At 41.8% G+C, this 12,301-nt stretch overlaps 2 protein-coding genes across 5 annotated transcripts; one reads left to right on the top strand and one right to left on the bottom strand.

Moving 5' to 3' along the window:
* Nucleotides 1-15: 15 nt before the first annotated feature.
* Nucleotides 16-10,082, bottom strand: TDG (thymine DNA glycosylase). 4 transcript variants are annotated; one of them, XM_048302740.1, is made up of 10 exons: nt 10,020-10,082; nt 7,032-7,125; nt 5,997-6,226; nt 5,448-5,517; nt 4,713-4,848; nt 4,551-4,633; nt 4,382-4,476; nt 2,714-2,885; nt 2,289-2,417; nt 16-2,189 (listed from the first exon to the last, which is right to left on the bottom strand). In XM_048302740.1, the coding sequence occupies exons 2-10, from the start codon at nt 7,123-7,125 to the stop codon at nt 2,050-2,052; spliced, it is 1,149 nt and encodes a 382-aa protein (XP_048158697.1). In that variant the 5' UTR covers nt 10,020-10,082; the 3' UTR covers nt 16-2,049. The 4 variants fall into 4 exon arrangements, with proteins under 4 accessions (XP_048158697.1, XP_048158695.1, XP_048158696.1 ...); XM_048302738.1 differs by lacking the exon at nt 10,020-10,082 and adding an exon at nt 9,780-9,865 and having other exon boundaries at nt 7,032-7,180; XM_048302739.1 differs by lacking the exon at nt 10,020-10,082 and adding an exon at nt 9,780-9,865 and having other exon boundaries at nt 16-2,186; nt 7,032-7,180.
* Nucleotides 9,958-11,594, top strand: C4H12orf73 (chromosome 4 C12orf73 homolog). Its single transcript, XM_048302744.1, has 2 exons — nt 9,958-10,270; nt 11,320-11,594. Exons 1-2 carry the CDS (start codon nt 10,115-10,117, stop codon nt 11,413-11,415), a joined length of 252 nt encoding a protein of 83 aa, XP_048158701.1. The 5' UTR covers nt 9,958-10,114; the 3' UTR covers nt 11,416-11,594.
* Nucleotides 11,595-12,301: the final 707 nt, after the last annotated feature.

The raw sequence follows: 12,301 nt of genomic DNA, 5'->3' as shown, positions 1-12,301 counted from the left end.
CACATTCCAATACAATGCAGTACAATTCCTGATTTTATTGTGAAACATTGATAGATTTAAGACAGATTAAGAACTTCTGTATTACAGTAACAAAAAGAGCACCAGTTTTGAAGGAGGACACAGAATTGCAGTATTTAGTGGAATGGTCATTGTACACTCAACTCTACTTTATACCCAGATAACCAAGTGGGTGATTCCCTTAAGGAAGAGACCTTTCCCTTCCAATCAAACAGGATTGCCTTTCAGGAGTTACATCCTACTGTGCTACATACTCAGCAGTGCTAATTTCATGCTTCTAATTTTGTTGAAAATAAAACTGAATCATAACAAATCCCTGATGCAAGATACTTTGAGCACCTGCAGGAAAATATCCATGTAAACAGCAATACATGTTACAGTACACTTTAAATAACAGACAAGACAAGTCCTATACCTTTCTGACAATATGTGGAACAGCTTTATGCTGCAGCTACTATACACAATCAGAATCATAATGCACACTCTCTTGATTTAGGATGCTCAGAATTAAGCCACATAATTTGGGAAGAAACTGTAAACATCATGCCTGCCTCACAACAGGTTGACAGTGTGTGATCTCTGCAAGAGCTGTTACAGCAGGATTAGAACCTACACTAACCAGTTACACACAATTGACAACTGTCACCGGCTGTGAAGAGAGGATAAATCACACTGGTACAGGAATCTCTGACCAGCATGGAGTGTGGAGATACTGTTTGTATCTGTTTTCAAGTATGTGAAGCCACCAACTGTCATAAGATCATCAAAACTAGTGTTTTGATCAGCTTATTGCTTTTACTTCATCTTTTCCTCACATTATAAAAGAGGGAAAGAAGATGAGAGTTAGGCACCAGGATGGAATCTCATTTCTTTCTCAGTCTAATATTGGCCAAAAGTGTGTATCACTTAGGCGAGTTCCTCAGAAGAGAGCTATAGTTTCTACAGACAACTTCTTATTCATGGAACAGCTGCCCCTAGATTCAACTCGATATTTTTCACTTTGAAGAGGAATAAAGGGAACACAGATTGAAGAGAATTTTAAAAACTGCTAAATTGCAAATCTCTTTCATCCTTTATACTCGTACATGATGTAAATAACGTAGCTATACATGACTTTTAAAGAGAATGCAGTCTCTCAATTCTGTCATGTTCAAAGGGGGTTATCTCCTGCTAAAGGTCAGGCGCAGGGACTAACTACATGCAAATGATGGAGTTTAATTGCCACAGAATTCAAGAACTACCACTGCTATTTGTTTTTTGTTTTTTTAAGGAATTCCAGTTCCTTACATTGGAATTTAAGGGGGAAAGAGATGGAGTAGTAGGGGAACGTTTTCCTAAGACAGCTCAGCTAGAATATTTAGGCCCTGTCCTGTGTGACACAAATTTTCCTCCCCAGTGTTGTGACTTGAGATGATGTCTTCACTCCCTTCATCCTGAATATGGTCCACTCACTGAACAGACAGAGCTCTTTCGTTCCACCCAGAAGACAGCACTCACAGCTGCAGAACACAACTTTCTACACTTTTTAAGACAGTAAAAGGCAGGCTTAAAAAGCACAATTTCCTTAACTGTGCATGATTAAAAGCACCACTTCACACAAGGTAAGGGTACACTTCCCATTTTCCCCTCTCGATATAAAAGTATTATGAGATATCCAAATATTGAGGCATCAGTAAAAAGTATACTGATGTTGTTACTACCACATATATACCATTTATGGAATAAAATTAACGCCCCAAAGAAATCTTCACAAATGAGAAAGCAATTTGTCAAAAACCGCAAGAAATGGTATACATTAAATATAAAACTCATATACAAAAAAGGGCTAACTTTTTTTTAAAAAGTTTGGACAGTTCCTTAAAATTATCTAGTTCATTGATTTCAGCCAACCACACACCTACTTTGGACTATAATAAAATAACTAGGGAAGATAAAATACTATTAAAATGCTTCAGTTGGAGAACCGAGGTACCAATCTTGATCACTGCATTAAAACTGCAGCATGTGTGCATAGCCGAGAAGGAACAGCTCCTACACGCTACTTCCCTCTTCCTCCTGTGTCATACCAGCACTGAACTCTGGAATCTGGTCTGCAAAGGACTGTGTCATCCACTGTCCATTAGGAACTTCACCAAAGGACGACCCTTCACAGTACTGTGGATTGCCTCCTGCTGAACAAACAAAAACCACACCGTTTTTAATAGCATTTGACACCATGGGGTCTTTGTTCCCCAGTGATGGCTGCAGACTGAATGCCCCAAGCACTTTACCAGCTCCATTTGAAGAGAAGCTGCACTGTTCAGTGTCATATGGTGCACGGTCACAGTAAGCTCCTCCATATGCTGCTTCATAGCCTGGGTCATACTTCTCTTCTTTGACAGCCATCTTTTTAGCATCCTCTGCAGAAACAGAACACCTCAAGCATTAATACTTAGAACAAAAATGATCAAAGAGCACTTTTATCAGAAAACACTTGAAAAACAGCCACAAATTCGACAAGATAATCCCTGCTCCCCTTAGATAATTTAGGCTGTACTAAAGAGAATGGAATCTGTAATTCCATACCACAGAGTTTAGAGAAGATGACACATCTCCCCCCTCCCATTAAATTTTTTCTTTCTTTCTGCTTAGGAAACTGCTAGCTGTATTTTACACTACATTACATTTTAATGGAATGTTAACTAAATAACAATACCTTGTGCAAGTTGCAAGTCAAATGTGTACTGCACCTCCTGCACATCTGTGTTGGGTGTGATGCCCTTTAGTTGATCCCTTAAGTCCTTCAGCTTTATGTAATAATGAACTTTATCTTGTGCCCGAGGAAACTGAGCACATCTTGCACTGGACGATGGCATAACGTAGCAGAGCTTGAGACAAAGAGCAAAAAAACGAGCATTACTAGTGCCTGAGCTATGAGTTAATAGTGCATTCAGAACGACTTAACTGTTAAGCTCACTGTTTTAACTGTTTGTACAAACTTCAACTAATGCCACAGGAGGTTGTGGAAGGGGCTAAAAGGAGTCTTTCATTTTTCTTGGCCAGCCATCTGTCTTGCCCTGAAGACAGGGGCTGATTACCAGCTGCTAAGTGTGGACAATTTTCACCAGCTATTTATGTGCTGCAGGAGAAGTGGTACCCATGTGTGTTACAAGAGAGCAGAGCACACTCCAGCGCTCCCTGAACAAGCAGAGCTCTGAGCCAGGGCATAGAGGAGTACGTGACAGCATGCAAAGAGCCCAAACCAGTGAGGGAGGCAGCACAGGTTAATTAGCCTGGCTTCTTGGCCAAGTGCATCTGCATCACGTATGCCAGGCTGTGAAATTGTAGTTAGTGTGGCTGGAGCCAACTTCAGTGCTTCTATCTCTGCCAACAGCCTTAACTAAAGATACCAAGTTAGTTCAGGGAAAAAAAACCTGTATTCAATACTTCTATTACCATGCAGTATTTATGAACAAGTACCAGTAAAGGGGATTATCTATCTTTCTTACAAATACATCTACTGCAGAAGTCCTTAAGAGCTACTTAAGAAGCAAGCACTTTATCCAACAGTTCTTCAGGCTCTAATGACAACACTTCCACCTTTAGAGAAAGGCAGCTGAAACTTGCAGCACTAGTAATTGAGGATAGAAATAAAAAGAAAAACAATCCAAACTTTTGAAGTGACAAGGTAATGAAGCTTTAGAATAAGCTACCTTGGCAAGTAGTGTAATAGCCTTTGCTTTAACTTGTTTATAAGAACATGTTAAACAAACCAATTTCTAATGATACATAGCTGGTCTCTTGAGATATTTTCCAGCACTAGATGTCTATGACTAATGCACTCTTCATCAAATTGTTTGTTTTATCTTAAGCACCCAATTTAACTACAAACTGCAGATCAGCTTAGGGAGATTCAGTCTGATGGAAGTGCTTGGGTATGCCCAGATCCAGCAATGCTGAAGGGTCACATGCAATGGCACAAGGATGGACTTGCTGTTCTTTCTCCCTCACTGTGGCACTGCATGGTCATGGTCAGTATCAAAATCCAGTAATACAAATATCCAGGGAATTGGACACGGGGGATCAGATGAAAGTTATCATAAAAGCAGGCATGTATTACTTATATTTTAGGTAGTCCTCAGAGAATGCACCAACCTACTAACCATAACACACCATTTCTCAAATGAAGTCTTCAAGTCTGAAGAAGCTGCATTAAACACATGCCCAAAAATTGCACTACTCCCCTTTCTCTATTTAAGTAAAAGCCTTCCACACCTCCTGTACTTTGGTCAAACTGGTGTTATCCCAAGTGTATGCAAGGCCTGAGATTTCATTAAATAATCAAAATGGAGCACCCTGGTTTTGTTTCTGTCTCAATACTTACAGTTTCTGTATCTGGCACTTTGTGTGGCTGAAGCCCAAATTCCAAGTTCTTAACTTTAATTCCAAAAACTTCTTTACTAAAAATTTCATAAATACCTAAAATGAAAATATAGGGTAAGTGAAAAAAAAAAAAGCTACTGACAGAAAAAAATTCATTTAGAAGTTCTCACATTTTCCATTGAAAGCTGCTATACGAGGTTTATACTTTTGTAGCTTCTGCATCAGAATTCGCCCTCCTTCCCGAAACTCTTTGCTAAAAGACAAAGTACTCAAAATTATAATCACAACTAATAATTCATTAACCAACATGATATTCCCCCTTATTGCCCTACCTGGAGAGGTCTTTGCTTCCAGGTGTTGTCCTTTCAACCATGTTTGTAAATCCAATCCCATATTTATGTGGCAAGGTGTGGTCATCCATGTGGTTCAGCTGTTCATTACTTAGACCAGACATGAAGAGACACTTCCCTGGGAAGTAGGAAGACAGATATGCATTTGCCTTTTTCCAAGGAAAATAAAACAGAACCAAAAAAACTACTCAACTATTGGAGTACTGGAACGCTACAAGAACAATCTATTTTAACAAAGTATCAGTTAACCTGGGAAGACTAACGTCCTATCCAGAAAGGTTTAAAATAGCCAATATTACTTTACCTCCTCCAAGAGAGCAGAAAGGCCCTAGTGAACAGGAATTCCTCATCGTGAGCATGGAAACCAGTCTTTTATTCTAAAAGTTCTGTACAGAAAAGCTCTCTATTCTAAAAGCTCTTTGTGATTCACTTAAGCAGTGATCAATATGGATTTAGAGTGAAAGAATGTGGCCAATACAATGTGTCAGCTTTCTTTTACAATCTTGCCATTGCTTCTCCTTGCACTGGGCCTCTCTGACAGAACCTGCTGAGGTCTTGAGTTCATATTTACCATATAAAAATCCCTCTCTGAATAAAAACACCCCAACCAACCAAAACCCAGGAGAAAAACAAAAACCAAGCTAGTTTAATTAAAATGCCACAAGTTCTAACAAAGTTCTGCAAATGCTAAAAGAAGAAAGGAAAACAAAAACATACAAAAATGGTTTCCAGGTCCCGGGTAATGATGTCCTTTGTAAGCTGCCATCAGGCCAGGGTTTATGCCAATCTACAAAGACATCAGTCCATTTTAACAATGACAACATGGCTTGCTAGTCAAGAATTTAATCAAGTTACAATAAGGGTGCGTATTCAATTCTCTCTAAGTTACTGTTAATAAACAAAACTGTGTTAATGACACTTTCTGTCATTATTTTTAAAAAACTGACAACTTTGCAGCAGTGTCTCGTTTAGATGTGCAATGTCAAAAGAGCAGCTCAGACGGTGCAGAGCTTCCAGGAAATTAAGCACTGAGTTATGGTCTCTCATGACTCTGCATTAAATGTGAGCCTTAGTTTTCTCAGAAATTAGGACTAAGTTACTACAGCTTTAACAGAAAATGCAAAGCAGCTCCACACACAGGAAGCAGTTTATGTACTTTATCTTGCAAGATCTTGCCATATAAACAATATAGGTAAGTAAGCAGAAAGAATGTAAATCATATACAAGACTTTTCCACCTAATCTCTGCAACTCTTGAGTTACTCACTATCACAATATCCAGATCAAAGGTCAAAATATCAGGCAAAGTCTTGGTCAGAAGTTCAGCTTCAGATACACCATTAAAACGGTCCACTTTTCTTTTGACTTTAAAAGTATCTGTGATCTTTTCTTGTTTGCCTTTTGACTTGGCTGGTTTTTCTTTTTTAGCAGCAGGCTTTTTGGGTTGCTTTGGCTCAGTTGCTTTGGCTTTTCTTTTCCTTCCTCCTTTTTTAACTTCTGAAACACACAACAATATTCTTTTTGTACATTTCCAATGTTGTAGTGTGAATATTCAAAAAGACTCAGTTAAATGTATGGACACAGAAAGAAATCAAAGAGGTAAATTTACCTTCCCAATTTATAAATTTAAACAACACACCTGAAGCTTCCTCATCTTCTGGCTCTTAAAAGTCTGGAGATTCAGGCAGCACAGGCACTGGCCATGACATGAGCACCCAGAGATTGCTCTCTCTCTCTCTGTGTTCACTAATAATACTGATCTGTAGTACAGTGTCACTTTCCGGCAGTTTGTAGTTGTTTAAATAAGCCACACTAAACTAAACAATTCTTAGTATATGTAACCAATTCCCTGCCTGTGATTACTACAACAAACTAAGCTACCATTCAAACAAAAATATTTCAAATAAACAGTATTACACTGTACCTCTCTTGCAGAAAGTAAAAAAAAAAAAAAAAAAGTATTTTGAAGCCAGAATTTTAAAAAACCCTTCTCTAACATAATATTAAAATCCATGACTTCAGCTAAAATGATGCATTTACCTACTGAAAAAAAATCTGCTTTTCTTGGAACAAGATAATTGTGTGAGACTGAACAATGTGAATACATTCACATGGGTTTACTTCTTTTCTTTTTAATTGTTTGTTAAAACATGTTTCTTAAAGAACACAATTAATCAATACTTCTGCAGAGAGCATCAAGAAAATGAAATCCAACAGGTCCAAGAAAGCAGTTTAAGAGCAGTATTTTTTTCCCAATCAATCACCCACACTTCAGCTCACTACCACAGCCCAGTCAGCCTACCTTTTGGAGGCTCCTGAGCAATGTTTGGCTCTGGAATGCCCTCTAGAGTCGGCTGCTCAGTCATCATTTCCATGTTGGGCACTGCAGTCATCATCTGATGGAAGGGAAACGAGTAAAATGCTTGAGCTTGCTGAAGATATGCGTAGTATCTTAGAGAAGGAGAAAGAGAGAAATAATTTATCAACAATTTAGAAACCTACTGATGTATCAAACAGAATGTAAACATCAACCTTTATCAAGGCTGGCATGTACTGCACTTATATTCTCTGATGACTCTGTTAACAAGGCACTAAATTACCCACACCATCGAAGCAGTCTGGCTGCTTAGCTGGTATCAGTTAACCCCAACATTAACAGCACAGGTCTCTTGTGACTGCTACGATGTGGAATTAACATAGCATTTGTAAGGGAAGCGTAGAGCTTTTCTTTTTTTTTTTTTTTGGAAAAACACTGCAGCACAGATTTCCAAAGCAAACTGTCTATCAAACAGACCAACAATTTACAACACACGTTGAGCTAAAGCTCTCTGGACTTCCACAAGTTTCCCAAATTTTAGATTATTTTAATGTTGTGTCAGTTGCTTGATCATCTGATGGATGAATCATTCTGGGCTATAAAGCATTAAGAACACACATAGCATTTGTTACTATGCAGATTATTAAACAGCTTCAACAAATTGTGTGGCAGATGTTGCCCAGTTATCACACACTGGATCCCAACACAAATATGGCACTTATTCTACATGGAAGTGTTCACACACACAGAGATCCAGTCTCCTTCTATACATAAAGACATTTTTCCATAGACAGCTCTCTCCCTCCACACATTTATTAGTCACATACAGCCCTCACACCCATTTCTGCTTTATACCGTCACTCCCTTCTACCTACGCAGCCACTTTCTTGTCCATAGATTCCGCTGCCTTACGAATACATAGAAAGGATTGGTGAACACTAGATTTTCAGGAAATAATTTTATCGTCTCAGAATTACAATTAAAAGCAGGAAATAATTTTTAGATATACAGATACTTGTCCAAGAAGGCCAATGGCATCCTGTATTAGCAATAGTGTGGCCAGCAGGACCAGGGCAGGGATTGTCCCCCTGGCCTTGGCACTGCTGAGGCCACATCTTGAGTGCTGTGTTCAGTTTTGGGCCTCTCACTACAGGAAGGTGCTGGAGTGTGTCCAGAGAAGGGCAACGGAGCCGGGGAAAGGTCGAGTTGAGGGAGCTGGGGGTATTTGCCCTGGAGAAAAAGAAGCTCAGGAGTGACCTTACCACTCTCTACAACCACCTGAAGGGAGGGTGAAGCTAGGCTGGTCTCAAGCAACAAGTGACAGGACAAGGGGAAATGACCTCACATTGTGCCAGGGCAGGTTTAGATTGGATATTAGGACAAATTTCTTCATGGAAACGGCTGTTAACCATTGGAATAGGCTGCCCAGGGAACTGTCTGAGGTATTTAAATACCCTAGAGGTATTTAAAAGCTGTTGTAGATATGTAAATTTATGGCCAGGGTTTAGTGGTGGGCTTGGCAGTGCTGGGTTAATGGCTGGATTCAATGATCTTAGAGGTCTTATCCAACCTAAATGATTCTGATTTTAAATTTCTCAAAAGAAGGGACCATTCGCTACTACACACTGTGGTTTTCAAGAAACCCACTGTAAATCAGTCTTAGGCAAGAAGTACCCAGAGTCTTGTGACCAAGACACTGATTTTTAACAAAATATCTATCCTGAATCAAGGAGAATAAATATGAACAATGAACACAGGTATGTCAGATTCCCAGGGAAGTTGCCTAATACAGCTATGGGAGATTTTCAGAGTACAGGGAACACCCTAAACCCGCTCCTGAGAGAGCTCCATTTTATATAAAATACTTGTGCAGTTAATGAACCAAACAAAACTGATTTTCAGATTTGCATTGGGAAACACATGACAAACAGAGACATGCAGAATCCAGTTCATAATGTAATAAAAGCTTAATCATACAGAGCAGAAGAACAGAGTGAGTAAGAAAAATGTGAAAGCATCTAACCTACGACCAGATGTCTTTTTGTAATACAGACCTTCTTATTTTATGTGTATATAAAGTCTCCTTCTAGTAAAGGGAATAAAATTCCCTTTGAACAGAGAAAAAATTTGCACAAACAAGTACCACAAACAAGTCCTCTAGCCACTTGCTAGCGAGATGAAAGTGAGGTTTTACCCCCACCTCTAAGTTTCCCATATATTTTAGGTCAAATTTCTTCTGTGGGTTCAGAAATATATTTGTTTTGCTATTTATGTATATGTATTATAGAACATTTAAACAAATATTTTCAGTATCACGAGGAAAAGGTAGTGATTTGTTCCTCTCCCCCCCTTCAGTTCATGATTCCTCTCCCCCCCCGCCCCGCTTCAGTTCATGCTAAAAACAAAGGGGAAAAAAACCCAAAAAGGTAAAGAAAAAGATATGTTCACTGGAACAAAATCAGGTATTAAATTATTTTCAAATCCCCGTCGGGACAGAGACACGATCGCGCCCCACGCTGCCCGAGGCAGCCGCGCTCCCCTAGCCGCGGGCCCGGGAGCCTCAGAGCCCCGGGAGCGCCTCCCCTCCCTCTTTGTGCCCAGGGGAAGGGGAGGGAGGCGGCCGCCACAGCCCGGCCCCGGCTCCGCCGGCCGCGGGATGCGGGGAAGGAGCAGAAGGACCACGGGCGATCCCCACCGCGAGGCCCGAGCGCGGCTGCGGGCGGCCGCCGGTACCTGCCCAGCTCCGGGCCCTCCATGCCGGGCGCAGGCGCCGGGGCCGTCGCTGTCGCCGCAGATGTCGCCGCCGGCGCCCCCCGCGCCCCCGCCGGCCTGCCGGGCGCCCCGCTCACGTGACCGCGCCGGCCAATGGGGGCGGAGGGCGGGGCCGCGGCCGCCCGGGGCGGGGGGCGTGAGGGGGCGTGAGGGGGCGGCCGAGCCCCCGGCCGGAGGCCCCGGCGCTGTGTCGCGACTCACCCCGCCTGGCGCGATACTCCCTGGCGAGGGCGGGCCTCGGCACCCGCTTCCCTCTTCCCTTCCCCCTCCCGGCGGCGGCGGCGGCGGCGGCGGGGATGACGCACGTCCGGCGCGGTCCGTGCACAGGGCCCGCCCCCGCAGCAATGCCCGCCGGCGTGCCCTGGCCCACCTACCTGCGGGGACTGGCGGCCAGCATGCTGGCCATGTTCGCGGGGGCCGAGGTCGTGCACAGGTACTACAGGCCTGACCTTGTAAGTGCGCCGAGGGTCCCGGTTGGTGGTAGCGTGTGTGCGGGATGGAGGGTCTGCTGGAGAGGCTGTGCCTCGGAAAAGGCTCTGGCCTGGCGGTGGACAGAGATCAGCCTCTACAGAGGCGCTGGCCAGGCAGCCAGGACTTCACTGTGTCCGGTTTTGGGCTCCTTAGTACGAGAAAGACAAGGAGCGGGTTCAGTAGAGGGTCACAGAGATGATGAACGGTCTGGAGTGTCTCTTGGGAGAGAGGACTGAGAGGGGATCTCATTAATGCTTATAAATACCTCAGAGGTGGATGCCAAGAGGATGGTGCCCAGCGATAGGATGAGAAGCAAAGGCCATAAACTAAAACACAAGAAGTTTCACCTCAACCTGAGGAAGAGCTTCTTCCCATTGAAGGTGGCAGAGCAGTGGAACAGGCTGCCCAGGGAGGTCGTGAAGTCTCCCTCTCTAAACACATTCCAAACTCACCTGAGCGCGTTCCTGTGTGACCTGCTCTAGGTGACCCTACTGTAGCTTTCTTTACAGGTAAATAGACATATGTATTCAGAATGCTCAAATGATCTTTACCTCTAAAGTAGCACGAATTTTGAGGGAATGCAGTTCTTGAAATGCCATGTTATCTGGTACCTTTTTAAAATTTAATCTCCAGTTTCAGTGCTTAATTTCTAAATCAGGACAGTAGAAGCAGTGAAACTTTTTCTTCTGTCACGAAGAATATGTGTGGAGACTTCAACTGTGCCAGAACATCTCTACCAAACTCACTTGAATGGCAAAAAGAAGCTTTGCTCCTTTAAAACAAACTGACTGTTCTTCCTTTCATCTTGGTTTTTTTTCAAATTAAATTTTGCTACTTTAAAATAAGCCAAATTACAAAAAGGTAATGATTCCTAAGGTGTTTTGCATGTAGGAATTATATTCTGCTCAGAAAAGAGGGTGACAAAATCACAGTTTAGCTGTCATGCTCTTGCAGAGTAAGCTCATTTACTGTTTTGGGCGTTTAATTTTTCCTCTGTCACAACACTGACATCTTTCTCTGTTTTTAACAGAGCATACCTGAAATACCTCCTAAGCCTGGAGAACTGAAAACAGAACTATTGGGTCTAAAAGAAAGATCAAGCAAAGTTCAGACTTCGCAACAGTGACCAGAGTTTATTTTTGTTGTGAACACTAGAACTGATAAAATATTTATTCAACTGTTTAAGTTGCAGAAATATATATGTGAAATACTGTGCTCCTGTAATGCTTTTTTGCTTTCCTTTAAGCAGAGTTGCAGGCAGCATTAAAAATAAACATACAGTGGATGCTGTTGGTAAAAGTCTCATCAGTTGCGTGCCAAAATGCTTGTAAGTTCGTAAATCTTGACTGCATTGTAAGTATCCTTATAAGAATAAGGGTGACAAACCATGACAAAGATGTATCACTGACAGGAAATCTGCTTTGGCCCTCTGTAAGGCTGGAATCTTACAGCTTGTTCATCTTACTTAAAATGGGGCAAATACATACAGATTACACTGAAATCATATTTGTTTGAGCTTCATTTGGGCATCTTAATTTGTCTACGGCTGCTTTTGTTAGCTGTAAATATGCAAAACTCTGAAATAACAAGAGCAGGTTTACCTTTCAGTCCAGAAATAGAATCACCACAAAACTCACACCAGGAACTTGAAGATGCAGTCAGCATCCTGCAGAGATAACTCAATAACCCAGTTTTGAATGGTACATAATAGAGCTTGGGAATGTTGGGATTACTTTCCCTTGAGAAGGATGCCAGGAAAAAGCACAGGCTTCATCCTCAGTTCTCACTTAAGTTTAACTCATAAAAACCACAGTCTGAAAAATTACCCATTAAGGAAACAGAAAGCTCCCTAATTCCTACTGCTAAAGTACTTGGAAGTCTTGTAAGAGGAGAGGGGATCCAGAAATAATCACTGAAAGTGCTACATTTACATCAGTCCTGGCTATGAAGCTATTACTTTATTTATGCCTGCTTAAGCTGGAGTGGTTTTCCTACGAAGAAAGGTTCACATA

Source organism: Corvus hawaiiensis, chromosome 4 (assembly GCF_020740725.1).
Source record: "Corvus hawaiiensis isolate bCorHaw1 chromosome 4, bCorHaw1.pri.cur, whole genome shotgun sequence".
NCBI lineage: Eukaryota > Metazoa > Chordata > Aves > Passeriformes > Corvidae > Corvus > Corvus hawaiiensis.
Note: the sequence above shows the minus strand (reverse complement) of the source record. Positions and strands in the feature narration are given on the sequence as shown.

Bases quoted from the DNA above. Each gene is read 5' to 3' on its own strand.
- TDG (XM_048302738.1), bottom strand. From the start codon at position 9,802: ATGGAGGGCCCGGAGCTGGGCAG. The intron at 4,849-5,447 runs GTATGTTTTTGT...CCTACTTCCCAG, and splicing joins GGGACCTGGAAACCATTTTT to GGAAGTGTCTCTTCATGTCT. The intron at 2,418-2,713 runs GTATTGTTATTT...CTGTTTCTGCAG, and splicing joins TGACTTGCAACTTGCACAAG to AGGATGCTAAAAAGATGGCT.
- C4H12orf73 (XM_048302744.1), top strand. From the start codon at position 10,115: ATGACGCACGTCCGGCGCGGTCCGTGCACAGGGCCCGCCCCCGCAGCA. The intron at 10,271-11,319 runs GTAAGTGCGCCG...TGTTTTTAACAG, and splicing joins GGTACTACAGGCCTGACCTT to AGCATACCTGAAATACCTCC.